The sequence below is a fragment of the Natrix helvetica genome (genome assembly GCF_964273705.1).
Source record: "Natrix helvetica genome assembly, chromosome: 6".
NCBI classification, from domain to species: domain Eukaryota; kingdom Metazoa; phylum Chordata; class Lepidosauria; order Squamata; family Natricidae; genus Natrix; species Natrix helvetica.
Window position 1 is genome coordinate 34,483,969 of NC_138553.1, and position 27,515 is coordinate 34,511,483.

At 36.0% G+C, this 27,515-nt stretch overlaps 2 protein-coding genes across 11 annotated transcripts in view; one reads left to right on the forward strand and one right to left on the reverse strand.

The window, feature by feature from the left end:
• WDR91 (WD repeat domain 91) overlaps nt 1-4,494 on the reverse strand; it is a 23,049-nt gene extending 18,555 nt beyond the window's left edge. Inside the window, exon 1 of one of the 2 annotated variants that reach the window (XM_081958745.1) lies at nt 4,428-4,494. In XM_081958745.1, coding sequence (XP_081814871.1) covers nt 4,428-4,439 — 12 coding nt within the window. In that variant the 5' untranslated portion in view covers nt 4,440-4,494. Of the gene's footprint in view, nt 1-2,580; nt 2,768-4,427 lie in introns of those variants that run through there. The other variant, XM_081958744.1, reaches the window with a different exon arrangement.
• Nucleotides 3,632-26,858, forward strand: STRA8 (stimulated by retinoic acid 8). Of its 9 annotated transcripts, XM_081958749.1 has the most exons (10): nt 4,502-4,567; nt 4,676-4,756; nt 6,816-7,013; nt 10,059-10,134; nt 11,549-11,633; nt 12,018-12,170; nt 17,709-17,997; nt 19,516-19,592; nt 21,400-21,511; nt 26,570-26,858. In XM_081958749.1, the coding sequence occupies exons 3-10, from the start codon at nt 6,822-6,824 to the stop codon at nt 26,639-26,641; spliced, it is 1,056 nt and encodes a 351-aa protein (XP_081814875.1). In that variant the 5' UTR covers nt 4,502-4,567; nt 4,676-4,756; nt 6,816-6,821; the 3' UTR covers nt 26,642-26,858. The 9 variants fall into 9 exon arrangements, with proteins under 9 accessions (XP_081814877.1, XP_081814874.1, XP_081814873.1 ...); XM_081958751.1 differs by lacking the exons at nt 4,502-4,567; nt 4,676-4,756 and adding an exon at nt 3,632-3,706; XM_081958748.1 differs by lacking the exon at nt 4,676-4,756 and having other exon boundaries at nt 4,427-4,547.
• Nucleotides 26,859-27,515: the final 657 nt, after the last annotated feature.

Consider the following 27,515-nt stretch of genomic DNA (forward strand, 5'->3'; position numbering starts at 1 on the left):
AAAAACCACAGCAATAATTAGAGGGTAAAATTATCTGTCACAGTATAGAGAAGGAAAAAATTAAAATCATGTATGTTGACCATGATTTTCCATGTAAATGCTTGCCTCCTTTATAGAAACAAGTTTGAAATATATATAATTCAAAAACACTTGACAGAATTTAATAGTTCAGGGAAGGACAATAGTCCATATTAAAGGGGTAGTATAGTAATGCATGTGGGGCTGTCTCTGTTACCCAACTTCACGTGGGCAATTTTTCCCAATTTCTCTACTTCCTCTCCAAAAATATTGAGGTCTAATAGCCTGGCTAAGGACAAAATTTTATGAAATACATGTGCAACATTAAATAAATGATTAATAAAGATTAACATCCCTCAGTTAGCTCCTTTCCATTTAAGTTTTTGTACGTTTAAGTTTCATATTCAAGACTTTTTGATGATTTGTATCCAATACATTAAGCTACTAAAAAACAAAGACAATTGTCCTAAGAATGTACAATAAAGATTGCTTCTAATTTCTTTGTTCCAGGATGAAATAACCATGCAGTAGTATAAACAATGCAGTTGAAAAGATGTGTCTCCAATTCCAAATGAGGCAAATATTTGAGGTAACAAGATGTATATATGGGGTCCAGGATGCAGTTCTTAAAATGTTTGAAGAACTCCTAGCAATCTGAAATCTTTATAGCAACAGACCTAGGAGTCACAAAGCATTTGCTTGATTGTTTTAACTTTGAAAAAATTAATGACAAACAGCAAGTAACTGGCACATGTACCGGTATTAAGTATAGGTAGGGAAGCTTAGAATAGTTCTGGAATGTCTTTGGTTGCTATCTAGAACAATCCTCATTTGCTCCCTTCAAAAACTGAAAAGTACCTCTAAATTCTGATATTCTGATTTATTCTCCAACTATCTTTAACTCTATTATTGAGAATACCATAACCTTTGTTTTGATATACAGGTAGTCTTTGACTTACAACGATCCATGTAGTGGCCACTTAGTTACAACAGCACTGAAAAAGATGATCTATGGTAAGCTGTTTGTCTCACAACCTATGTATTTATGACATTTGCACCGCCTCAAGGTCACATGATCACCATTTGAGACTTTCCCAGCTGGCTCCCAACAAGCAATGTCAATGGGTGAAGCCGGAATCACTTAATGGCCACGTGATTAGCTTGACAACCATAGGAAAAAAAGGTTGTAAAACTGGATGCTATTAACTATTGCTTTGCTTAGAAATTCTGGTTCTAATTGTGATTGTAAGTCAAGCACTATCTTAATTTGTAGCCAATTTTTCTTCTTTATAATACCCTGTCTCAAGTCAGCTATAAAGGGAATGTCAGGTTACTGGCCTGTGAGCAGAGTAATATACAGCTATTGTCGGCTAAAACCAATAGAAGTAGGAAAGAACGGGTCATTTCAAAAGGAACTTGAAACAGAACATATAAAAAAAACCAGGGAATATAGAAACATTTATTATAATATATACAGTAACTTTCCAGACAAGAGTTGCATCTGGTCTTTGAATGTTGGGTTAAGATGGCGCAATCCAAATATTAGTTAGTAGGATCAGGAGAAAAATATTTTATTTCATTTACTTTTGCCATTCTTTATGTTTATGTTTCATAATTTCCCCTTCCATCATTTTAAAAATTACAACTTGGTACAAGTGTTCTACATATTGGGGAAGAGCTGGTTGGGACAATAAGGTTGGAGTCCAGGAATTGAACAGACCAATAGATATATACAGTTAGGTTGGGTGTGTGGTTTTACTTAATTCTATTTTACTATTTCATTCTTTTCTTTTCATATTGGTTTTATTGTTTGTATCTCTAATCATTGTTAACCAAGCAGAGTTGTGGGCCACAAGGTAGGTTTTAAACAAATACAGAGTTTTTAAACAAAATAAATTTAAAAGATCTATTATGACTGCACCCTGGCTTTAAAAGCATTTCTTTCAGAAATTACACATGTCCAATGAAATATTAAATCAATTTAATAGCCGTTAAACTTTTTTATATGACAAAAGGCTGGACATGCTCTTTTTAAATAAGAAATTCTAGTGCCAATTATTTTATTTTGATTGATAATCTACTGGGCAGATTCAATAATAGAAAAATGTTATATATAAGCGAAATGACAACATCTAAACCTAAACTAGATGCCGGAGCGATAATCCATGATGCCTATGGACTATAGCAGTCACTCAGTTTTGAAAGGGATGCACTCTACACATGCTCATCGTCTCCCCTTCTCTGGGAAGACTGGTTCTAAAGAAAAGCTGCCACGGACTGAAACTGGATGCCTTCTAAGTAACGAATTGAAAGTAAATCCCAAAATCATTTCAAACCAGCCCCTGCTGAAAGGCAGGCCCGTCCAGCCAGATACCACCGTTCCGGCAAAGACGCTCAGAATTCCGGGCCACAACAATGCTCTCTCTGTCCCTGTTTGTGGCGGCGGCCAGTCAAGCATGAAAAGGAAGACCGGGGAAGGGGCGTTCTGTCTGGACTAAATGCTCTCCCCATCACCTAAGCCTCCTCTAACCAACCCAGGCCTTTCCTCCCTGCAATCCTCACCCGGAAGCCTTTCTCCTTGTCTGCCTTGATCTCCGCATCTAGTTGTTTCAGCGTGGCAGTGAAGCCACGGAACAGCAAGTACTCCCGCACCAATTCGTCAACGCGCTCAGCCGCAGCCGCCATCGCGCCCCCGGCTCGCCGACAAGACGAAGAGACGCCCCGAGTTCCATGCGCCGCCCTACGCTCGCTCGCTGCCCCAATCCTCCTCCTCGCTCCGCCCCTGGGTGTTCTTTTCCTTCGCCACCCAACTTTTTTTTTTATTATTACAAATGAATATTGACATTTATTTACAACTTGTGGTTTTTGTTTTGCTTGGAAAACTGGGTCTGAGTCTTAAATCATTGATATCCTCAAAAGACGTTCGTTCCTTTGACTGATTTCTGGTTGAAATATTAATTTCTATTTCTATTACATACATACATATTCCATGTATGATGCGCTAAATAAATATATCATTTGACTGAGAATTGGCAGCGCTGTTTAGTAAAGAAAATTCATGATTTTGGAACAATCCCCCCTATTTCAGGTTTTAAAGAACCTAGATGTTGCTTAATTAGTTTACCTAAGTTATGAATTTCCCTTATCACACATAGCGTATGCAAATAAAAAATGCTTCATGTGGATGGACCCACCAACTTTATTACCTATCCTGTATATTAATGCTGTTAACCCTGTTATATATTTTGTTAACATGCACATGCAAGGCCTTTTTAAAGCAATTGTCCAGGAGGAGTGGTTGGGAGTTATTCTATGCATCTCAGTGTTGACAATGGATTAATATTTTTCATTCAAAACAACAAAATTAAACTATAAAATATAATAAGGAATAATTCAGTTGTTTGCCCTCTCAATTACTGGGCTATTGGTGCTATTGACACAAACCAGTGGAGAAAAAAGGAATAGGATGCAGCAAAAAATTGGGCATGATACTTTCAGCTTTCAACTTCTGGGCTTCTCAAGCTGAAAAAGGTTCTGGTACTGCTATGTGAATACATTGACATCTAAATCAAGTTTTTAACAGAGTTGAGGATTTATCGGATTATGGTTACAAAAAGCTGCTGTCTCCATCCAGTTAAGGTGGACTTATAGAAATGGAAAATGAACCATCAGTACAATTTCAAGAGAGGTAGTCATACTGATGTACCTAGGTCAACATTTTTAAGTTAATTATGCAGTTTCAATCTGCAATATCTATAACAAGTCATTAGTTTGTTACTGGCACCAGGGTATTTCTCAAGTCAGCAATGATACCTGGCTAGAGCAAAATTTACCCTACCCCTTAAATTGAATTTATCCTTTTAAAAAAATAACTCTTAAATAAGTGCATTATTATAAGTGTTCTTAGAATCTGTATGCTAAGTTCAAAACTTTCAGTACCTCCATAAAAAAATGAACTATCATCAATTGGGGAAGATATAAGTATGGTGTATTGATCTAGACAATTAGTAATTTGTTGTAAGCAAATTTGTTAAAGAAATAGGGCAGAGTAAAAGTAAATGCCTGCTTTAATCTGAGAACTGGGTCTGTTTTTAGGCACCTGATATTTATATGAAATAAATTATCAGTTGCTTTAGTACTACAAGCAAGTAGATTCGGATTAAATTAAATACTGAGAGCGCAACACCCTTATTTGATGACACTGTACAGTACACACTGCAAACACCTAGAAGCAAATACGTAGAACTCTCCAGGAGCTTAAAAGTACGATGTGAAAACAATCCCATAATATATACTTAATATATAATAAACAATACACAAATCAGAACTATTTCTTTTCCAGAAATAATTGAAATCTCCACTTTCTCTTAACTACTCGCTTCGCCTTATCGTTCCCGCGTTTTTGTTACCATTTCCGGCATTACTTCGGTCAGAATCGCTAGCTTAACATTCGCGTCTTCCTATTGGCAGTTGGAGAATTCTCCTGCGATGTGATTGGTCATGTTATGCGCCGCTAAGTTAATGCTATGGTGAGAGCGTGTGCAGGATGGTAGGTGGGCGAGTGGAATGTATGCAAGGTGGAATGAGCGGTAGGACTTGGGAGGAACGAGTGAGTCACGTAACCCTGAAAAGTGTAGCTTTTGTCTCTCCAATCCAGGGTTGAGTCTGTAAAGACGGGAGACCGTGGAGTGAGGAACTGGGAGCATAACGTGGGGAAAGAATTGCACTCCTAAGGAAGGTTAGTCAGGCACGGTAGAAAAAGATGGTGAAAAGAAAGGGAGTTTCTACAGAAGGGGACGGGACAAACCCGGAGAATAGCTGGACGCAGACGCTGGTAGACACATAGAGTGGCTGATTGGTTGTATAGTTAGTTAATTGAAAAAGTAGTAAGTTTCAACCTCTTTTATCTTTTGAAGTCAGGAGGGACAATGATACTTGTAGTTTGAAAATCCAGGGGAAAACAGGCTGAGAAAATGATAAACGCTGCTATTTCAAATACCAGAGATATTCACAGAATGTTGCCATATCAGTTCATTGGTCCTTCCAACTTGTCTCTGCAGTAGCAATAACTCTCTGGGATTCAAGCTAAGAAATCTTAGCTCTTTTGCATGCAAAGTGTATGGCTGACCTATATAAGAGCTACTAACCCCCCACTTTTTAAAATGTCCTAAACAAATATATAGTCAGAAGCAAGGAATATTTCTCTTTCAATAAGACAGCATCAGAGCAAAAAAAAAAAGGGGGGGGGGAATGGACCCAACTGAAACTGCAAGGTGTTTTCTGTTGCCAAATACCAATAAAATACCAATTGGAAGCCCCTTACCAAGAAAGGAACACTGCTATTTAACTAGTAGCCATAAATAGCCTTATCACATCCTGTGCTAAGCACATTGAGCTACAAGCATATTCCACAGTTTTTGGAGTCTGAATAAATAGCCTTATTCTCCATTAATTTATCTAAATCATGTTTAAATCATTCATTTGAACTAATATTGTAGATGTATTCATTGAATATGTAAGGAGGATGATTTTTGTAGTCTTCCTCATTGCAGTAAATAATGTTAAAGAATTTATATACAGAGATACAGAGAGAAGCCTTAAAGTATAAAGAGACAATTCTGAAATACTATCTCTGTATTTTTCAAGTCTCAATCTTTTTTTTCATAAATAATAAAAGTATTACATGCATTTCAAATTGGCAGAACTAGGAGACATATAGTGTTCCCACTTTTATTGTATTAAAATGATATACATTTATTACTGTATATAATAAGGCACTTCTGACATTTTCATATGGACAAGCCCTATTCATAGCAGTTGGCTAGCTAGGCCATATTTACATAAAAGAATTATGGGTCAAATAAATATAAATTTGAGAAATAAGAAAAAACATTGACCAGTTCTAGCTGGTTTTCTTTAAGAGCTCACTGGTTTTGTATTGTAACAAAGCATGACCAACATTCATCCATATAAATTGATAGGAAACCATAATTCACTGTATAGTTGTAAGCAATTTAACTAAGTCTTGAGTATGTCTCTCTGTCTCTCAGTTGCATCAGATTTCCACTTCAGACAAACAGAATTGCAGTCAAACGTGTTGAACAGACATTTCATGTAGGACTATAAGTTTGGGCTCCAGGCTGGGACCGTTTGTTTTCACACAAACATATTTCTTGTTACCTCTGGGTCAACAGTATAGCCTGACAGCAGGATTATCATGATTAGAATGAGGCCTAGGGTTGCCTGTATTCAAATCCATTTACTGAATTATATTATCCAAGTAATGTTTATTTGCCAAATTTTTCTAATGAAATTGTTGTGTGTATAAATTTTGGTGTGTCATCTTGAGCCCCCTAATAGAAATACTGAATTTAAATAGAATTTCATTCAAAGACAGCAGCAGATGTTTCTTTACTGTCTCATGCTGTGGATGGAAATTTATATGGTGAACGTTTCTTCATAAAAATAATGAAAATTTAATAAATACTTGTTTAACTAATAGCACTATGAATAATAATCCTTTAAAGCATTGGAGTCAATATTATTTGGCATCAAGATATAACAAAATGGCAAAATATTAAGATGAGGTAAAGTTAAGCACTTTGACCTTTATAGCAGTGAAAATGTTGAACATATATATATTTTCATCTATTTTTGGCCATCTTATTTGTCATTATTGCATAAATATAAGCAATTAAAATGAGGTTTGATCTAATTCACTCATAGTGATGGAATAACATTAATACAGTAAGAAACAATAGGCTTCAAATTATGCATATTTAGGTATTATCTTTCAGCTTTTGATGGAGATATCTGGAGACTTCAGCACCCCATATGCCAGAGTGACTCCTAAATACCATACTCGTCTGCAAAGTATAGAGCCACAAGTGGGCAAAAGACGCTTATCTCAGGCACGTCATAGAGCTACTTTGGCAGGACTGTTCAACAACTTACGAGAAACTGTATTTTCACAGCAAGAAAATTCTGTCTCAAAGGTACAGAAATAAGTATGTGAGTTTCTAAAAGTGGAAAAAATTAAATACAGTAAGAATAATAATTAGCAATAAATAGTAATAAATATTATTCTTGCTGTATTCACATGTTGTTACAATTGCTATTTTTAAATTTTATTTCTGAAATTAAAGCTGTCATGGAAGTTTGATTTAGTGCTTGTTCCAATTTTGTCTGTAAATATAGGGATTCGTCCTCTGGGTGCTAGAATTTTATTTCCGAATGAGAGCAGGCAGCCTTTTTAATAAATAAGTCAATACCATGGGAGAGTGCGAACTCACAAAAACCCTGCCATGACAGGCATAGCAATCCATTTATTTTTAATTTATTTTTAATTTATTAAATTTATTTGCCACCCATCTCATTTCAAAACAACTCTGGCTTTACCACCACTAACCATCCATTTATCTAAAGGAATCCCACGGTTTCTCTTTTCAGTGTCAAATTGTTGCTGCAACTAAATAATATTACAAATGACTGCTTTGCTTTACTTTGTAACATGCTAGCTTCTTATTTTACTTAGTAAAATAATCTTCCTTTAAATCAGATGTCAGGGAAGTTGGTGGACACCAAGAGTCCTTCTTTTGGCTTAGAACCAGCAAGCTGTGGTGTAGAATGTGATATGGAATTAAGAATGTGATATGTAAAAAAGGATTATAAATTGGTTTCTTTCTGGTCGATGACATTTTGGTATTATCTTAATTTATAAACCAGTTACATACTGTTTCATGTATTTTTTTTAAAAAGTGACCAAAAGACTGATTTATATAGTGCATTTAATACAATAAAAAATGTTAGGAAAACAAATATATACTCGGACACAAATATACATTTTATTCTATTGCTGAGATTATTGAGGTACGTGCAAAGTCAAAGCAAAAACTTCAGCCTATGAAAAATAGCTACTTCAGAGAACTCACCTCTCTACTGAAAGAATAATTAAGGTTTAATGAAGAGACTATTTTTTTCTGATAAAAGTATCTTCCCATAGAATGAGGTTTTCTGGAAAAATTAAAGCAGCTCAGACTTTTTATACAGGTATGCTATAAATACAGGGAGTCCTCGACTTATAACAGTTCGATTAGTGACTGTTTGAAGTTACAGCGGCACAGAAAAAAGTGACTTGACCATTTTTCGCACTTTTGACCTTTGTAGCATCCCCGCGGTCACATGATCAAAATTCAAATGCTTGGCAACCATTTCAGACTTATGACCGTTGTTGTGTTCCAAGGTCATTAGATCTTCTTTTGCCACCTTCTGAAAAGTAAAATCAATGGGGAAGCCAAATTCACTTAACAACCATGTTACTAACTTATCAAGTGCAGGGATCAGTGGTGGGATACGACCGATATGCCCTGGTACAGGTATGCCGGTGCCTGCTGGGAGCACCTGGTACCGTTCTGGTATGGTGCTCCGGAGGCCCCGCCCACCCACCCGCCCCCTCTCCTTACCTTTATTTGAACCAACGGGCGTACGGTGCCTGCACGACTCCGCCAAGCAGCTGGAGCGTCGCAGTCAGTGGGTTCGCATGCGCACGCTGCACGCATGCATGTGGTGGACGCCCGGCCCCATTGCAGCATACCGGTTGCAACGGGAGCCGGAACCCATCACTGGCAGGGATTCACAGGGACACTTAATAACAATGTCAAGAAAGGTCATAAAATGGGGCAAAATTCACTTAACAAATGTCTCACTTAACAACAGAAATTTTGGGCTCAATTGTTGTCATAAGTTGAAGACTACCTGCGGTCTATCCTCTCAAGATGTTTTCAAGCCTCTTGCTTCTCAAGTGGTAATCTCCTTCCTGATTGACTTATTTATTATACTTAGTGTAGGTAGATTAGAATACAGGTAGTCCTTAACCTGCAACCATTTTTGAATGTTCTAAACTACAATGGCATTGAAAAAAGTGAATTATGGCCATTTTTCAACTTGCAGCCATTGCACCATTCCATGATCAGAATGTCAAAATTTGACAACTGGCATGTATTTATGACGGTTGCATGTAATCACCTTTGACAATCTTCTGACAAGCAAAGTCAATAGGGAAGCCAGATTCACTTAACAACTGTCACTAACTTAACAGCTGCAGTGATTCACTTAACTGTGGCAAGAAAGTCCATAAAATGGGGCAAACCTCACTTAGCACAACAGAAATTTTGGACTCAATTGTGTCGTAATTTGAGTACTACCTGCACATTAATTGCCATAAGAAATTTTACTGTTTCCCCACATGGATTTTGATTGCATGTTTCATGATTTTCACATGGGAGATGCTTTAATGCCATGATATTATCACATTATTTGATATTATATGGAAAATATGAATCCAGGCCTCAACAATCAGTCAATATAATCTGTAAACCTGTATAGCAGCACTAGTTTTCCTCTTTTAGCTTTTGTTTCTTTCTCCTCATAACTTGATATATTAAATTCTTTCAGAGCAGCCCTCCAGATCTTGCTAAAGTACAGTCCCCAAGTGACTGTAGCCAATGTGAAGGGCTATTGGGAGCTATATTTTAGCAGTTTCCATAGGCCATGGGTTCCCCATCAGACAGAAGCAAAGGCTGACTAGGAAACCAAGGACATATATGTGCCTGGGTGTTATTCAAGGTGATGTTTATCACCTATAAATCCCTTCATGGTATAGGACCTGGTTATGTGAGACACTGAAAAAAGCTACAGAAAGCTATTTGCCTGCCCAGTAGGATTTGATAGAGTGGACATGCTCCAAGTCCTTTTAATTAAGTGTTGTCACCTGTTGGTGCTTAGGAAGCACACTTTCTCTGACTTGATGCCTGTCCACTGGGACACCTTGCCCCCAGACATCTGTACAGTTATTCTACAATTCTTTCAAAATCTGGCATTAATTTTGTTGTTTCTTACCTTTAGGATGGGAACCATTCAGAACTGTTTGAAAGTTGGCCTCGAAATCCAGTTAATTAATTAGCTAACCAATTAAATGAACACATGAATATTAGCCTATTCTGAATGCATACAAGTGGCTCTTTGTTTTTTTGTTTGTTTAGTCTCAGGTCCTATGCCAAGCTAAGAATTATATCCAGGAATTGGAGCAAACTTTGGAAAATCTGTTGAAGATGAAAGGTACTATATGGAAGTTCTCACTAAATCTTTTTCCTCTGCTGTGTCCTTGTTTCTTCTTTAAAAAAATAGATTAGTGGCAAAGTTTAGGCTGGAAAATCAGTATAAGGCTGGAACATAAGAAGATACTTTTTTAAAAATTTTAAATACTTTTTTTCTGCATGGCCAGAGCTCTTTCTTCTGACAGGGCCATATAAATTAAATAAATTAATCTATGACTTTGAGATTTTTTTGGTGGTCTCCTACCCAAATATTAATCTGAAGAATCCTGTTTAGTCCTTTTTGGATCAACTAAGATTAAATAGGTACTGAACTTAATATAAATGTATATTTATCCAAGCCAAAAAAAAGGAATGGACAATTCTGAAGGGCAATGTCATTCATTCACTCATTCAATCAATGACTCTGACCAGCTTACAATTAAAAATATTTTACAATTAAAATACTAAAAACATTTTAAAACTGTATCCTATATTTGTTATCTTTAGCTGTTATCCTATATTTGTTAAAATGTTCCCCATTGTTTAGATCAGACACATGTTTCTCTTCTTTTATATGATTCAAATCCAGACAATATTATAAGGTGGCAAAATTTGTCTTTGGCACTGTGCTTACCAAGAAAGGAATGATGATATAAAAGTTGATCTATAGATTAAGTCCAATTTTGCTGCTCTGTTTTAAGTCTTACATTTTTTTGTGCATTTTGTTGTTTGTTGTTGTGTTTGTAATGGTTTTTTTAAATATTCCTAGTTCTGGGCTGAAATAAAATATCTGTTTCTCCCATTGTCAAATAGGTTTTATTAAATACAACTGTATTGTTATATTTAGATCAGAGAGAATTCTATTCACTTCCTTTTTCCATTATGACATTCAATTCATTGCTCATGTCATCATTTTCCAGCCTAATTTTCCAGTTCTCCAAGCTGCTATTTATGAATGATTTGTTTATCTATTCAAGCATCACACACTGTGACTGGCTTTTGCATCACCTATTACCAGGTGGTCTTAGCTGAAAATATAGGGAACTGAAACTTCTTCAGAGAACATTTGTACTTCATCAATGAGCTATAGCCCCTTCCAAAATAGAGCTAGGTGAACTATCATTATCAATAGAGCTTTCTGTCTTGTTGCTTATATAATGTTTATTGCCATTATATTATCTTTTTGTTTTGTTATATCGGTTGAAATTATAAGTTTGGATTATTTTATTGACAGATACGTCAGGTATTGTCTATTGTTTGGGCAGCAGCACAATATTAATAATACTAGTAGTGATAACAGTGCAAATAACCAATAATAAAGAGAATACCTTTTTTTATAAAACATTTTCCTACAATACTTTCTTCAAATGCATTTGATTATATTCAAATTTCAAAATATGCCTATTAGTAACAGATGTTCTTTCTGTTGCCAACAGAAATTTTAAATCTGGAAGACGGCAATCCATCCAGTTTAGAAGATGTAAAGGAGGAATATGTCAAGATGTATTTCAACAATCATAGGTTACAAAATTTAAACTTTCTAAAAGCATCCCTTTTAAATATCTCAAATAAGCCTGTGGGCTTCAGAAAATAATTAACATTCCTATCCTATGAAATTTGCATGGACTTGCAGTCTTTACTGAATTGCAGAAACAACAAGAAGGAAAATTAGTGTGAAATAGAGATTTTTGAAAGTGGGATTTTTAACACCATGAATCTCAATCCCACCTTTTTATGCTTGTTTCTCTTTATTCTCTTTGTTTATGTTGCTTCCCCATGAGGCTTCTGTAGCCTAGGGTTATTCTGGAAGAATAATTAATGCCAAACAAAATTTGTTGACTTCTCAATTCATGTTCCTGACAAAAAAAAATATGGATGTAGGTAATCCCTCCATTTATTTTCTAGCATCATACACTCTTCAGATGTTTTGAGTCCAAATGGCACCACGGTCTGGTACGTGATCCAAGAACATGAGAAACCAATTGTAGAAGAAGATATAAGTCAAAGGCTAACACAGTCATCCACTACCTCGTCTCCTGATCTCATGGAGTTTGAACGGTACATGAAGAAATATGATATTTCTCCTTTTGAACTGATTCAACAAATAAAGTTATATAGGGTTAAATTGCTTGAGTTAGTTTACATCTGAATGAATGAGGACATTTAATAGTTTTTACTAACTGCAAGATAGAGGAAAGTAAGTGGATGTTATATTTCACATCACAGCCTTTAAATGATGGAAGAATATTATCCTATAAGAGATTACCTTATATTTTGTTTCTTGTGTAGCAGGGAAAGAGTGCACCGACAGCACAATTGCACCTCTCAGTGCAGTATAGTATATTTTGTCTGTAGCTGTAGTATAGCTTAGTAAAAAGGTTCATTTGTGTCACATTATTCAATAATCATAGTCAACAAAGTTGCTTTATTTATATATATATATATAAAAGTTTTAATTCAGAATAAAAACAAACAAGAACCAATATTGAAGGGGAAAAGAAAAAAATGAAATAAAGGTGCAGAAATCAAAGAAAAGAAAGATGTAACAATAGCTCCAAATAAGCTGGAAATAAGTGCTTATTGATACAAATTGCAAGTCACTACTTAACCTGAACTAATTCTGAAAAATACATGTTCTGTTTCTGCTCTTCTTAAATGTGCCTATCACGTAGTATGACCCTGTGGACCTATTGCATGGCATAATATGTTTTACAGCAAGCTCCTTTTTTCTGAGAAGTAAGGGCAGCATTGTAAGAATAACTATGGAATATGACCAGCAGGTGGTGCAAACATTTCAGTTACACAATTTGAGGCATTTCTTCATTAACCTACGGTATCTATTTTTTCAGAGACGACAAAAATCAGTACAAGGTTTTTTTTTAATACATGACCTATAAAATTATTTTGTGATTTCTTGTCTCATTCCTTCCCTCTTACAGTGATACTTTCAAAGCAATTCTGATCACTGTTTTTATAATAATGCAAATTGTTCATATTCTTCAAGATTTTACTGTGAATTTGCTTGTATTTAATTTCTAATTTCACAGTCTCCTAATTAATGTAAGAAATTAACTCCTGTTCTTTTAGGTTATATTTAATCAAATAAACCCAACGCCATCCTACAAATCATAATTAGTTTAATAATATAACAGAAAGCAAAGTAAGAATCATGACAAAAAATTCATATAGAAGGAATTCCTTCCTCATTTGATAAAGGTTCATTAACTCAAAGATCTTGTCTTCAATTTTCAGATGATTTTTGTGAAAGACATCTTATCTGCTAAAAAAAGAAATAAGACCAAACAGTCTTGATGTTGGTCATCCTTTTCTTTTTCCTTTCCATTTGTTCTTCAAGTGAGAACTGTGGATTTGTTTGTACTAAGATGCATTTATTTCTTTTCCCAGCTATCCATGGTATTATTGAGTTTTATCCAATATCAGAAGCACCAATACTTTTTATTCTGTGTCAGTACAAATTTGGCATCCATAGAGTATCACCAAAAAAAAACCTATTGTCATTGCAATTCTAATCTTTATAGGTCACAGTAAATGTAGACATTGGGGAAGAAGAAGATGGTTATCAGGCCTCTGAATATCTTTTCAGACTTTCATTGTCAGGTGCCACTTAATATATTTCTAGTTGTTTGACTGTTGGCAGTCAATCCCAAAAAACAGAAGCATTCCACCACTTCAATTTTATTGTCAGTTCTAATGTTGGTAGCTGTGCCTGTTGTCATTAGTTTAGTCATTTTTTTGTATTTAATCTTAGTCTATTATCTTTTGCTTTTGGGCTGACCAAGTGAGAGTTTCAAGGTTACCTCCAGTGCCGGGAGGCTGTCTGTGTTTGGATGGGGAAGAACCATCTCCAAGTCAGATCTACAAAGACTGAATGTGGCTTGAGGGAGAGGGTGTCTTTGAGCAGCCCAGATCTTGAATATTCTATCTGTGACCTTGGCTGGATTAGATGTAATTGTATGTGACAGGCAGGGAAAAGAGATGCCTCCTAGGGAACACTCAGACACGAGAGCAAAAAAAACTCCTTAGTTAATTAGAGAAAGAAACAAGAAGGACCCACCCTAAGTAATCAGGCTGCAAAAAGATCGTGGGAGAATTGTATTTTTAGATATGCAACATTCTGTTAGTGTAGTCTTACACTAAAGTAGAATTAGTTTATGAGGTTGTGTTTCTTGTCTGGTTTTCCTGAGAGAACTGACAAATGGTAAGCAATTTGGGGATATTCCTTAACTCACAGCTCCTGTTAACCTTTTCCTACATCAGGGCCTCTTCATGCAATCATCCAATCTCACAATTTAACCCCAATATATCCTATGTAGGGATGCCCTTAAAGACCACCCAAAAGTTTCAGTTGGTCCAGAATGCAGTGGTGCAGGCAGTGATAGTCATACCTTGTTATCCCATGCAACACTTAAGCTTTGGGTGCTGCACTGCTTGTCAGTTTACTTCTGGCTGTAATTCATTGTGCTGGTCACTTGTGCTGGTCACTATCTATAAAACCCTGCCTAGCGTAAGGTCTGATAACTTCAGGGAGTGCCTTCTACCCATAGTATCTGGCCAGTTGATTTGATCTGGCTTGGTTGGCTTTCACTGTTTAGCGTGTTTGATTAAACAAGAGCATTTGTTGGGATCCAGAAGCATGGCTCCTCTATAGCACTGCCCACCTTCTGGTGGGCAATTCCTCTCAAGATCCAAACAGACTACACCCTGATGATGTTTCAAAGGGCCTTGAAGGCCCAGCTCTTCATCTAGGCCTTTAGCAAGGATGAATTAAGCTCTGTTGCATTATACGGGTTTGTTTCCTTTCTGTTCCTGTCTGGTTCTTGTCACATTTACCATTTTTACTGTTCATGTGTGTCTCTTGTCGTTCTCTTGTTTTTAATGTTTTATTTGAATACCCCCTCCAAAGCTGATGGGAGTCTTAGTGGCATATAAATGTAATAAATTATTATTATCCCCATTGTTGTACTGTGCTCTTTTATCATCATTACTAAATGTTGCAGATCAATTACATTTTCAGCTATCAGTTTGAAATACTTTAGAATTTTGTGAAAAATAAATGGTGGCAATTCTGGATTTTACTTTGGATATATTCATTTTGTGAGGTTTCATCGTAATTACATTATATTCCGTATAAATCAGGGTTGTAAGGTATGTGTGTTTAACATTTTGAGTTTGATTTTATGGGGCAAGCTGGTGGTTTCCACGAATAGCAAATATAAGAAATGGCAGTTCAAACTTTGTGTTTAAAACAGGAATTACAGCACAAGTTATCTTGATTTTCCTCTTCCATGAAATGTTTTAGAAAGCCACCTCTTGAATGTCGATTATGATAAAAGCAGACACTACCATTTTCTTCTCCTTTTATTCCTTTGCTGCGGAACATTAGCAACAGATAATGTTAACATAGAATATTAACTGCTTTAATTAAGGATGTGATTATTGGGTAACAATTTTCTTGTCAGGCACTCCAGATAGAAAATAAATTTTCCAAATTTTTTGATCATTCTCATTAGTTTTGTTCTCTTACACTTCATTTTCTGTAGTTAAGCTATTAAGTTCTGTGCCCTTGCAATTATTTTAGGAGTGCAGTTGAAGTAGCGATCTACCTCGTCAGGCCTCTAGTATTTGTGACCTCTAGTATTTGGGTTGAAACATTGAAGATAATTTATTATTAATCAACATGTAGACATATTCATTTTGTATTATCTTTTTACCATTATGGAAGCCATCCAGAGTCGCTGTGATAGTGATATAGGTGGAATATAAATTTAATAAATATCAGATTCGTCTCTTCAATAATAGTGCAGGTTATTTCTTCAATTTTAAAACTGCACACATCTTCTAATGCCGCTTCTCTCATTATATTTTCAGATAACGAGATAATATATAGCTATATCTTATTATTTTGCCAACTAGAGCCAGTCTGTTTCATCATATTCTGTGGCATCCTGATCTGTGCATAAATTTTGCATGAGGATAGTGAGATGTTCTGTTAATCCCATTTTTCTAAAGACAATAAACAGGCTGATATGGTTGACACAATCAAAAGTCTTCTATAGTCAAGGTACATTGACATTTTGGGGGTATTTCTTTACTTTACTTTACTTTATTTTAAATTTCTAGACCGCCCCCTCTCTTATTTTTCTAAAATACATCTGCAATAATATCTTCCTCTAATCAATTTGAACAACTGAATATAAGACTCTAATTTGTATTGGATGATCCTAAGCATTATTTTGCTAGCATGTCAAATTATGGTTACTTATTGTGTGGCAGTTGTACAATCTCTTAAGGATCTTTTCTTTGGTACTAATATGTAGCCTGACATCTTCTTACCAGTTGGCCATTGTGTTCTCCATATTTTTAGCATAGTTCAATTAGAACCTTTACTGATTCTTCTTCATTGCTTACCATGTTTTTGAAGATATTCCATCAGTTCTTATAGCTTTCCAATTTAGTAATAAATTGATTTAACTTGGTATTCTAGTGTTAGAAGATTATGTAAGCAGGGAATATTTTCTAAGCTATTTTGGATGTTGACATCTGTATTGTACAGAATTTCAACATACTCCTTCCTTATATAATTTCTTTGAATCTGTTTGTTGACATCTTTATTAAATCAATTAGACATTAGACCCTCTTTCTAGTTTAATAAATCTTTTGGAAGACTTTCTTTGGTTTTCCATGTCTTTTTCCATCTTTGATGTCTTTGTAGATATTATAATACTATTTCTTCTCTAGGTCATGGCAATATTTGATTAGAGCCTTCCAGAAAGTTTTGTCTTTCTTGGTTTTTGCCTTCGCTTTTCAAAAATTTCTGCTGTCTGTTTCAAACATCCAGTTCGGTTTCTAAGACAGTGTGTTTTCACACTTTTTATTAACAACTTATTTGATTTCATTCCACAGTTCCTCTGGCTCCCATCAATAAGGACTTCAAAGTTCTCCTTGAAAATGGTGGGTATACAGTATTCCATATCGTATTGTGGAAACTGGTTGGTTTTCTTCTGTTTTAGCCCTATCTTGGAATCTGCACACGAGCAAAGAGCCCCTCACCACACCTTTGGTTTTGTAACTGAACTCTTCCATCTACCTATCCCAATTATGTAGCAAATATTTGATCTGGTGATGTTCCCTAGGCCATATAGTCCAACTAAATGTCCTCCTTACTTTTTCCAGCTTTAGAATTCCACTTTTCAATCATAAGCCGCGTATCATGTATGCATGTTCTGTCAATTTCTGATAAAATGTGACCATAAAATTTGTCAACATCTTCTGCCTCAGTGGTTGGGCCAAAATAGAATAACCCTCATATTAAAGAGTTGTTCATGAAATCTATTTAACTGCATGGTACCAAAGTACTGTCTTCATACACTCTTCATGACACTAAAATAAATGGCATCCCTTTATCATTTTTCATGTTCTGAGCAGCAAACAGTATGATCTTCTGACTGAATGTGCCCAATTCCCATCCATTTCAATTCAGTGATGCCCAAAGTGTAGTCAGTTTATTACTCTCTGCCTGTTAGATACCATCCAGAAGATATTGTGAGAGATGTCTCTTTTCCTGTTTCATTCCAGATACTTGTATTTTTACAAGCAGACTGTAGACTTGCTGGTTGATAATGCAGTGGTAAGCCCAGAAGAAGTTATGCTCCCTGTGGTCTCCACAGCTGTTTCCCATCTGTGGCAGGGACTCCCAGAAGACAGGAAGGACAGTGTTTTGCAGTACTGTAGTCAAAGACAGAATTTCATCTCTGAGATCAAGACAGCTTCTCAAGAACCTGCCTGTACTGACGAGAGCAGTGTGAGGGACAGTGGAACCAATAGTCAGGAAGCCAGCGGTTCAGTAGCATCCACACCAGAGGAGGTGAGAATCGGTGTCTTCTACGATTATAGTTGAATAGTTAAGTTCTAACATTTAGAATTGCTGAGAGCAATATAATCATTTCTAAAAACACCAAGAAATACTATTATTGCTAAATTAGCAATAAGTATAGATCTTGACAATAATGTTCAGAAATTGTTCAAAAAATAGCTCCAATTTTTTTTTTTAAAAAAGGATTTCTCTAGAGTAAATAAAAGTGTAATCAAAATAACCTATATAATATAATATTCTTAATTACAGCACAATCACATTTGGTATTTTCAGAATGTAAGCTCATGCCACGTCATTGCTTTATTCAGCAGTTAACTCATAATTGGTGATAACTAAAACATGTTAGGTACCAGATGAGATATGTGATTGGTAGATTAGGTGGAAAAACTACAAAGCCTCATTTATCAACTAGTATTTATGTGGGTTTCTCCACTAAGTCCATGGTAGATAATTGGCATTGGGGAAGGATATGATTGTTTTTTAATTAAATAGGTTCCAGAGAAACTAATTCCTGTCGTAATGTCTTATGGCTAAGATGTTTTGACAGTGCCTTTTTCTGTTACACTAGCAAAGCAGCATTTGTGGGGTGTCACTATAAATAGCAGTTTCAGAAAAAGAACAACATCTAGTAAGGAGGCTGAGAATAATTTACGGTATTTTTCGGAGTATAAGACAGATCTTCCCCCCCCCCCCAAAAAAGAGGGTGAAAATCTGGGTGCATCTTATACACTGAATACAACATTTTTGGCCTCCTGAAACCCCGCCCCTTCACAAAAATGGACGTTCAGAGGGTTTGGGAGGTCTGAAAGTGCTCCTGGGGGCTGGGGAGGGCAAAGACGAGCAAGAAATGGGTTGTTTTTTGCTCATTTTTGCCACCCAGCCCCCATGAGCATTCTACTAGCCTCCTAAAGGCTATGGATGCCTTTTTTTTGGAAAAAACAGGCCATTTTTTGCTCATTGGGGGGGGCAGCCCCCAGGAGCACTTTGCAGGCCTCTCAAACTCTTTGCAGGCCCTGTTTTTCATAAAAAATGAGGCGTGCAGAGGGTTTGGGAGCTCTGCAGAGTGCAAAAACATTTTTTTTAAATTTCCCTCTTCAAAATCTTGGTGCGTCTTATACTTCGGTGCGTCTTATACTCTGAAAAATATGGTAGTTATTCCCTTACACTGTTAGTTTCTTCTTGAGCAATCTTAATTAGAACCAAGCTCAGTGAGAACATAGAGATTAATAAACTATACTCCTTAATAATTAGAAATTATCCTAAACTATAAACCATAAAAATAAATGTTCTTGGATAAAAGTTATTAACTGTTTTTTAAACTTGAGTGCTGAAAAATTAGTGCATAACAATTATGCATACCAACCAGTTTCATCTTAGAATAACTAAGTGCCACACTCCTTACTTAATTAGGAATCACTAGAATAAATGCTAGTCAATAGCAGGAATTGAAAAAGAGATTTTTTTGTATGATGCTTTTGGATATAATGTCCAGAATGCTTTCTATTTTAGGTCCTCTTTGAAGATGCTTTTGATGTGGCCACTAGTTTCCTTGATAGAAATGAAACACAAGAAATATCCAGTCAAAGGTAACGGTTTTACCTAGATAAATTGCTATGTTGCTATATAAGGCAGACTAGAAGAGAAAGAACACTTAACATCTTCTGGAACAATAATTAGTGCCTAAAGCATTTGCCTATTTACTTATCAGCTTGAAATTCAAGCACCATCTAATCAAATGACCATAAGTGAGAGAATGGTACATAATCTAGGTGAGGTTTTTTAATAGGACAGGGATAATGTGAAAGTTATAAATTTATAGAACCCGTTTGGGAATAATTAGTGTGACTGAAGACTAAAAATAAGGGGCAGTCTTTTGCAAAATACTGTTAAGTGTTTACTGACTTTCTATTAAATGTCATTGTTGAGGTGAAGGACTAGATGTTTCTTGTGAGACTGTAACTAACAGATTGCCCATGACCACCAATACTACTACGTTTGGTATGTAAAGGTTCAGTGTTATAGACAGATACTAGCCATCCAAATTGAGGATCTTGCAGTGTATATGAAGGGCTCTGATTTGGGGAATATTGCATTACTGGGATAGAGATGACAGGCAGAACTACAGTGGAAAAAGATGCACTAAAGCAGGGGTGTCAAACTCCCGGGCCACGGGCTAGATGCATCATACACTAGCCATGCCCACACCCATTTTAGTGAAGGGGGAAGGTCGCCTGACACCGCCGTAACAATGCGGGTTTGACACCCCTGCACTAAAGGGAAGAAGGAGATTTGGAATCACTAACTAAGTCAGAGTAACTATTTGCTCGTATCTGTCTGGGTTATTCATTGCCTTGGTCAACTTCAGGTCATACCTGCATAGTCTCCTGACCCTACCACAAGCACTTCCTGCTCCCAGTCTACATGTTCTTCTACCTTTGCCTGTATATCAAGGCAGTCTATAGCTGGGGTAGCTGAAATAGGTTTTCTGGTGTCCTATTCTAGAAGTTACGCTGTGTGTAATATTCTGCCTCAAGATTCCACATGTAGACAACATATGGCACATGAATGCTCATGGGGAAGGCAGTCTAAAATCACATGTTCCAGCTGGTTCCACAAGTTTTCCTTGGTGGCGCTGTGGTTAGAATGCAGTATTGCAGGTTGACTCTGCCCACTGCCAGGGGTTCAATCTTGACTAGCTTAAGGTTGACTCAATCTTCCATCCTTTTGAGGTCAGTAAAATGAGGACTCAGAATGTAAGGGGAAATATGTTGACTCTAAACCGCTTAGAGAGGGCTATAAAGCACTGTGAAGTGGTGTATAAGTCTAAGTGCTATTGCTAGTGGTATTGCTATTTCCCGTTAGACCATACCCTCTCTGCCCCTCACTCCTCTTTTTGCTGTGGAGGTAATTAATCTTCCAGCTCTAACAACCACTTTTATTTCCTTTAATGGACAAATTGCTTGACTAGTTGCCGACATCCCCCAAAAGTGTTGGAGTGTCAGAGTTTGATAAGCTGATCACATACAGAAGTTACACATTTGATTATCCTTATGAAGAGAGATACACACACACAAAAACCCTACATGTTGATTGTGGCTTTTGTCTACCATCAGTTGTGAACTCTGGGGTGGCAGACTGAGTGGGCAGTGATGCAGACCTGCTCAGGTGGCACCACAAGGAACTCTTTGGGAGCAGCCCAATTTCAGGAGTCACAGTTTTTCCATTAGTTCTGGCACCGCAATGAAAGCAAAGCTAGACAATTGTGTGAATTTCCTTTCAGTCAAACCTGTAATCATACAGGCCTTTCTTTATATGCATTTTCTTAAAGTAAAGGCTTGCTTTCTCTTCCACACAATTGATAGGGAACCTCAGTATAGATTATTTTGTTTGCAGCTCAGCATTCACAGTCTGTGCTTCAGATAGTCAAGAGGATAACCATCGTCTCTACTTGCAGATCATCAGCTTCTTGAAAAACCTGTTTTTTGCTAGCACACAACCGTCACAGGTAGGATTTTGCAATGTGCTTGAAACTAGCTTTGTTAGGACCATTTCTTATGTTGTGGAAGAAGTACAAGCTCTGTCACAAAGACATTGAAGCAGTTGGGAAAAGTTGAAAGTGACTAATGCACAGTGATGATAAATCACTTTAAGTCTACTTTCAGAGTTCCATAATTATGTCATTTCTCAGCTACTCATGTGGTAACAATTTTCAACTGAAACTGCCCTAGGTTAGGATTAGGTTTGGTAATTACATGTATATGGCTATGCAGTTTTCTTGGCAATAGTAAGGAAATGATTTACTATCACTTTGTGGGATTCCCCACACCCCATCCACTTTAGCCTACAACCTTGAAATCTCCTGGTGATCTCTCACCCAATTACTAACCACTATCAAAGCTGCTTATCTTCCAAACCTAAAAAACAGCCAAGTTCTGCCACCATCTATAGCAACATTTATTTTTTCCTCTGTCATTCCTTGAGTTGTAAATTGAGACCTTTCTTAAATCTCCAGAGAACTGCAGCATAATTAAACTGAGCATTTTGAGAGGAAATGGGGTTTCCTTATGCTCTAAGTAGCATAAAATGTTGAAATTTGCTTGTAGTTGTTGAAGATCATGTCACATATGTATTTCATTGATAAAATACTCAATCCCTGGATCTTTTAAGGCATGGCTGTCAAACTCCCAGCCCGCAGGCCGGATGCATCATGCGCTGGCCATGCCCACATCCAGTTTAGCAAAGGGGGAGAAAGTTGTGATACGTCATGTGATGACGTGAGTTTGACACCCCTGCACTAAAGGGAAGAAGGCACAATGCTGCTGTGACCACGTGAGTTTGATACCCCTGTTTTAAGGCACACTCTTCATGGGAAAAAACACAAAAAATGAAGGAAAGCAAAATTGTGTAAATGAAGGTATTTAGTAAGGGGAAAAAATAGAAGTACATTGGTGTGGTTTACAGCAATTGGCACCTGATGCCTAAATATGTGGTCATTTGATTAGATCTTATGGGCCTCTGACACACCTGGGACTCCTAAGATGACATTATTTAATGAAAGGATCCTGTATTTTATTCAAATATGTGGAATGGATAAATATTTTGGGGAACACAAATTACCCAATCCTATGTCCTAAAAAGGCTTCATAGGTGATAGATAATCAGGCATTCTGAACTGCAACCAAAAACTTACTGGAAACCACACAGCTGATAAGGCAGAAATATCACATGGCCACAATGCATTTATATCTACCCATGGTACTGCATTCTGGATCATTTATGACTGCTGGGTGGTCTTCAAAGGCTGCTTCACATAGAGCAGTAATGAGCAATTATTAGCAATAAATAGAGAGTATTATTATATTATTAGCAATAAATAGAGAGTAGTATTTATAAAAACCAAATTGTATAGCAATATTATTTCATTTCCTGTCTTTTTTACCTAAAAAATTAATCACTGCTATTTCTAAGCAATTGAATTTAGTCCAAATATGTTTTCTCAGTAGTAACTCTGAGCTTCATAGCCAATAAGTGTGTTTAATATTGCCAGACTCTTTACATACTTTAAATACCATTTTGTTCATTAATAATCTGCTGAAGTATTTTTATTTTGCGCATCTAAAAGCTAGTTAACCAGGACCAACACTTGTTTTCTCTCTTTTAAATATAATTTATTATCATATTCAAATACATTGCTTTTCATCTGTCTGTGTCTGATTGCTATCAGATGCTACCTAATTTCTACCTTCTCATAAGAATTATGTAGGTCGATTTCAAAATGGTGAATCACAAAATAACCACCTATTTTGATCTGTTTGATGAAGTACTGTTTTGATAGTAGATATTTTGCTTGTGCCCTCTAGTTTCAGGATCAAGCATTTCCCCTTAATGAGGTGGAAGAGAAATAACACAATAAAGGGATGGCCTTCACACTTCTAGATTTTTTACAACTTTTCTAGATTCTTGATGCAAAACATTTGACACACATTTTGTTAATGTCGAAACAAGGAATCTAAACAGCTCATTTCACTGGCATACTCTCTGTAAGACAATTCTTATGTTTCTCAGGTTTGATACATATTGGGTAAATGTAACAGTTAATCTTATTATTTTATTATTTCTTACAATCTGGAACATTCAGAAAATGATTTAAAGCATAATTTTTGGATAATGAAAAAAGGTAACTGTCATAAAAGTCGCAGATTTATAAAATCAGAAATGGCATGCAAATTAAAGCAGGTATGTTAACTTTCAAAGTGAAATTGACCTAGCTTTTCATTTTAAAAAAATATAAATTTCTTTATCCTACATACTAAGGTGCAATTAGTATTAAGTATAGGTAATGATTTTCATGAAGGCTGGTGGTAGTGTTTGTTAAGCATGTATTTTAGAAGCCAGTTAGAGCCCCTGGTTTTGTACAAACAACTAACTGGAGTGGGGAGAGCAAATTCATTCATAAATATGTTGGAAATTAATACTGATTAAGTATTCCAACAAATATGTTGTAAATTAATCCATTCATTAAGTCTGTCAGCTCACACTGAACACTGAACATAACGGTAGAGATCTTCTCCAGGATAATATGGCCCTAGACTGGTCCTTTACACCATCACTTCTCTAAAAAATTAATGTAGAAAGTTTGAAAAAAGAGAGAAATTGAACAAGATTTGTGTATGTGTTGGATTGAATTTATGAACTTCCAAAACTATTGGCTAATAGGTACTAGATTGAATGGATGTTTAGGGCACTTCCACATCATTGCTTATTTTATGTTAAGTTGAGTTTGACTTTGGCTTGACTGTTCTCACAATATTGTTTGAGGAAATTGATATGTTTGTTGTCCGTGTTTCTTTTAATCTCTGGGAGACTACAAATTTGTGGTAATCTGTTTTATTAGTGGGGAAACGTGCCTTACTCAGCCATGGGTTTAAGGCAAGACAGCCATTAATCTTCTTTGTATCATCCCAAAGTTCTACATCTTATTCCCAGACCTTTTCTCTAGCTGTATATTCTGCTTGGAACATATCTCTTCCTTGTTCCAATTAAAGTTGTAGAAACATGCAACCATTCTCATAACTATTGGGCAAAGTGACTGGTTTCAAATTTGCCAACAGGCTGTTTCTTTCCAAACACTTTCCCGATATGGAATTCATAGGAGTTTTTACATGGCAGCAAGTTAGCTGGAAAGATGCTACGGGAGGATTTTAGTGCATTTCTGTGTTTATTCTTCACCATCAACTTTCTCTCTGCCTAGCTACCCATCACAATAATCCCTCTAATTTAGTCTGTCAAACTACCAAATACTGAAAAATGATGGGATGGGCAGTGGCACTAACAACTTATTTAATTTCCTTTTGTGCGTAGCAAGGGTGGGGAAATTTGTATTGCTCCATGACTAATAGAAATGTTCTTTAAAGTCTCTTTTTGTTAGATGTAGGGTAAGCAATAATCAGCTTGTGGGATTCTCTTTGTGTTCTCAGTTTTTCAAGGCTGAAAGATTTGAAGTTACTTGTTTCAAATGGATTTATAAGGAATGACAATGTGGGTGTTGTGGAAACACTCATACTGTAAGCCTGCAAGTTAAAATCATGCCCATAATGGTTTAGGTGGAATAAATGATGGATATCAATATAATTTTATGTAATTTGGTTGTAAAAGAACGTGAAACTATGTTGAGCAATTTTATTATGGCGGCATCCCACAAACTGATATATCTTGATATGCTGGCATTGCAACTCCTCAATTTCCAATTAGTTTCTAAAGAATAACATCTGCATTATGGAAAAACAATTAAAAATCCTTCCAAATCCTAGTATGGAAACATGAATTTAAAGAGGAGGAGAAGAATAGCACCCGAGGAAGTGGAATTGCTTAGGAGAATGTCTTAAAAAATCAACTAATAAATCCCCAATGCAGGGAACTCAAGCAGTGACCTGCAGGTGCTTCCCATTCTAATGCCTACTATATCCTAGTGCAGCTTATGTATAGGTTGCCATAAAACCTAGGTAATGAACCGTAACCAAAATTAATCATCTACAAGTTTTTCTTGATACCAATGAAATGTAGACGTTTCTGTTATTTAAAAAAGTATATTGAATCAAAATCAACTCAGTAGCTTGATTGAGAGGAGCTAATATAGGGTACTTTATTTTACACACATCGTTTGCAACTTATCCTATCTTACTCTTCATCTGTTGCTTCTGAATTTGACAGTGTTGTGATGATAAACTAAGCTTGATGGATGGCAATAAATGGGTGTTTAGCTATATGTTTCACCACAAATCTCACAAACTCAGTAAGCACGTGTGATCATATTAATCAACCTTTAGTATCTTTTCTAAATTATTTTAAAATATTTTTAGAATGTTAATATATGAGTTTCCCATTAACTGAGTTCTAGAAATCTGAACACTGCACTTAGCAAAACAAAAACAAATTACATCAGATACCAAGAGACATATTTAAAAGAAAATGTTAAGAGAATCAGTTCTCTGAAAGTTTGACTGTGTTTGTGTATTTGCTTTTGACTGCAAATCAAAACTTCTGCTATAGGGATAAATTTTTCAAAGTAAACAAAAAGCTTGTCTATTTAGTAACACGTTCTTTCTTTAATTTCCACCTTTTAAAAAAATGCACTTTTGGATTAGAGCCACTTTCTAATGGGAGCTCCAAAGTTAATCTGGGATTTTGTGTTTCAAAATAGTATTTGGATAACTTTTTTTTCACGTTATTATTGTGCTTTTTTCTACATCTTGATTTAAATTTAGTAGACTTGACATGCTATATTTTTGAGCTATGAGATAGCCAGCCCTCCTGGTAAGGAAACAGCTGAAGGGACAGCATTCACATCCATAAATCAGCAGACTCTGATTAGCATCTGTCACAAATTCATACTGCATTTACGTAAAAACACAAGTAAGCTCAGTATATCGAGAATCTGGCTGCCAAAATAATTGTTCTGTAGGTCATTTAAACTTGATATGGGATGTTTATTCATTAACTCCCAAAATAGTCCGGCTCCTAATAGAACTTTAATTATTCTTCTCCCCACCTTTATTTTTGGCAGGAAGAAATTCTTCAGTTAGACTACGAGACTGTGATGTTGCGATGCACGGAGACATTTGATGATGATTTGTAACTGAACATGTTTGCACTGAAGTGCAGAAATATAGCTGCTGTTTAACATTTTCCCACTTTCCTTAAAAAGAGGAAAAGAAGCATTACCATGGGAGACGTTATTACAATTTCTCATCATACATCATGTTACAAACAGTTCTGTTTACGTTGGCTTTGCAGTTTCTCAGCAGTTACTTTACATGTATCGAAGTTTAACATTCATAAAGTTCTTTTTTAAATATGTGTCTTCAGTGTTGCCAAGTGTCACGTCACAGTCTTCTCCCATCCTATAGTTAAAATTATAAACTAAGGACAAACTACATGTGATACCAATTGTTTCATTAATGAAAACAGCTTTGTCTCAACCTGGTGCCTTTAGATACGTTAGAACACATTCCCAGAATTCCCACCAAGCAAGGCCCCAAATTAGTGAAAGTCCCTTTAAAATTTAGATGCTTTCTGTATTTCTGGCATCATCTCAAGGAAAATTCACAATATAACCAGTGTAATATAATGGTTAAAATACTGGAATAGGGTGATGCAGTACTCTTATCAACTGCTGTTCCATGCAACAGTTAAAGCACCTGGTCAAATTGTATCTTTCAATAATCACTAGATGAAGTTCACAGATACAAACTCTACAAAACTGAAGCTAAATCAAAACAAGCGAAATGAAGAAGCTTCTTGCATGAGAAGCAAAACATTTTCAAAGAAAAGAAAGGGTTTTTTTTGGAATAAGCACCTTTGGGACAACCATGACCTGGATGAACATTTGAAAACATACTTAATGTAAATAGGCTTCAAGAGCTCTGGTAAAGAGAATGGTGATTTGAAAAATATTATAAATGCTGAATTTCTGTACATTCGTTTATCAAGAAAAAGGCAAAAACTACTCC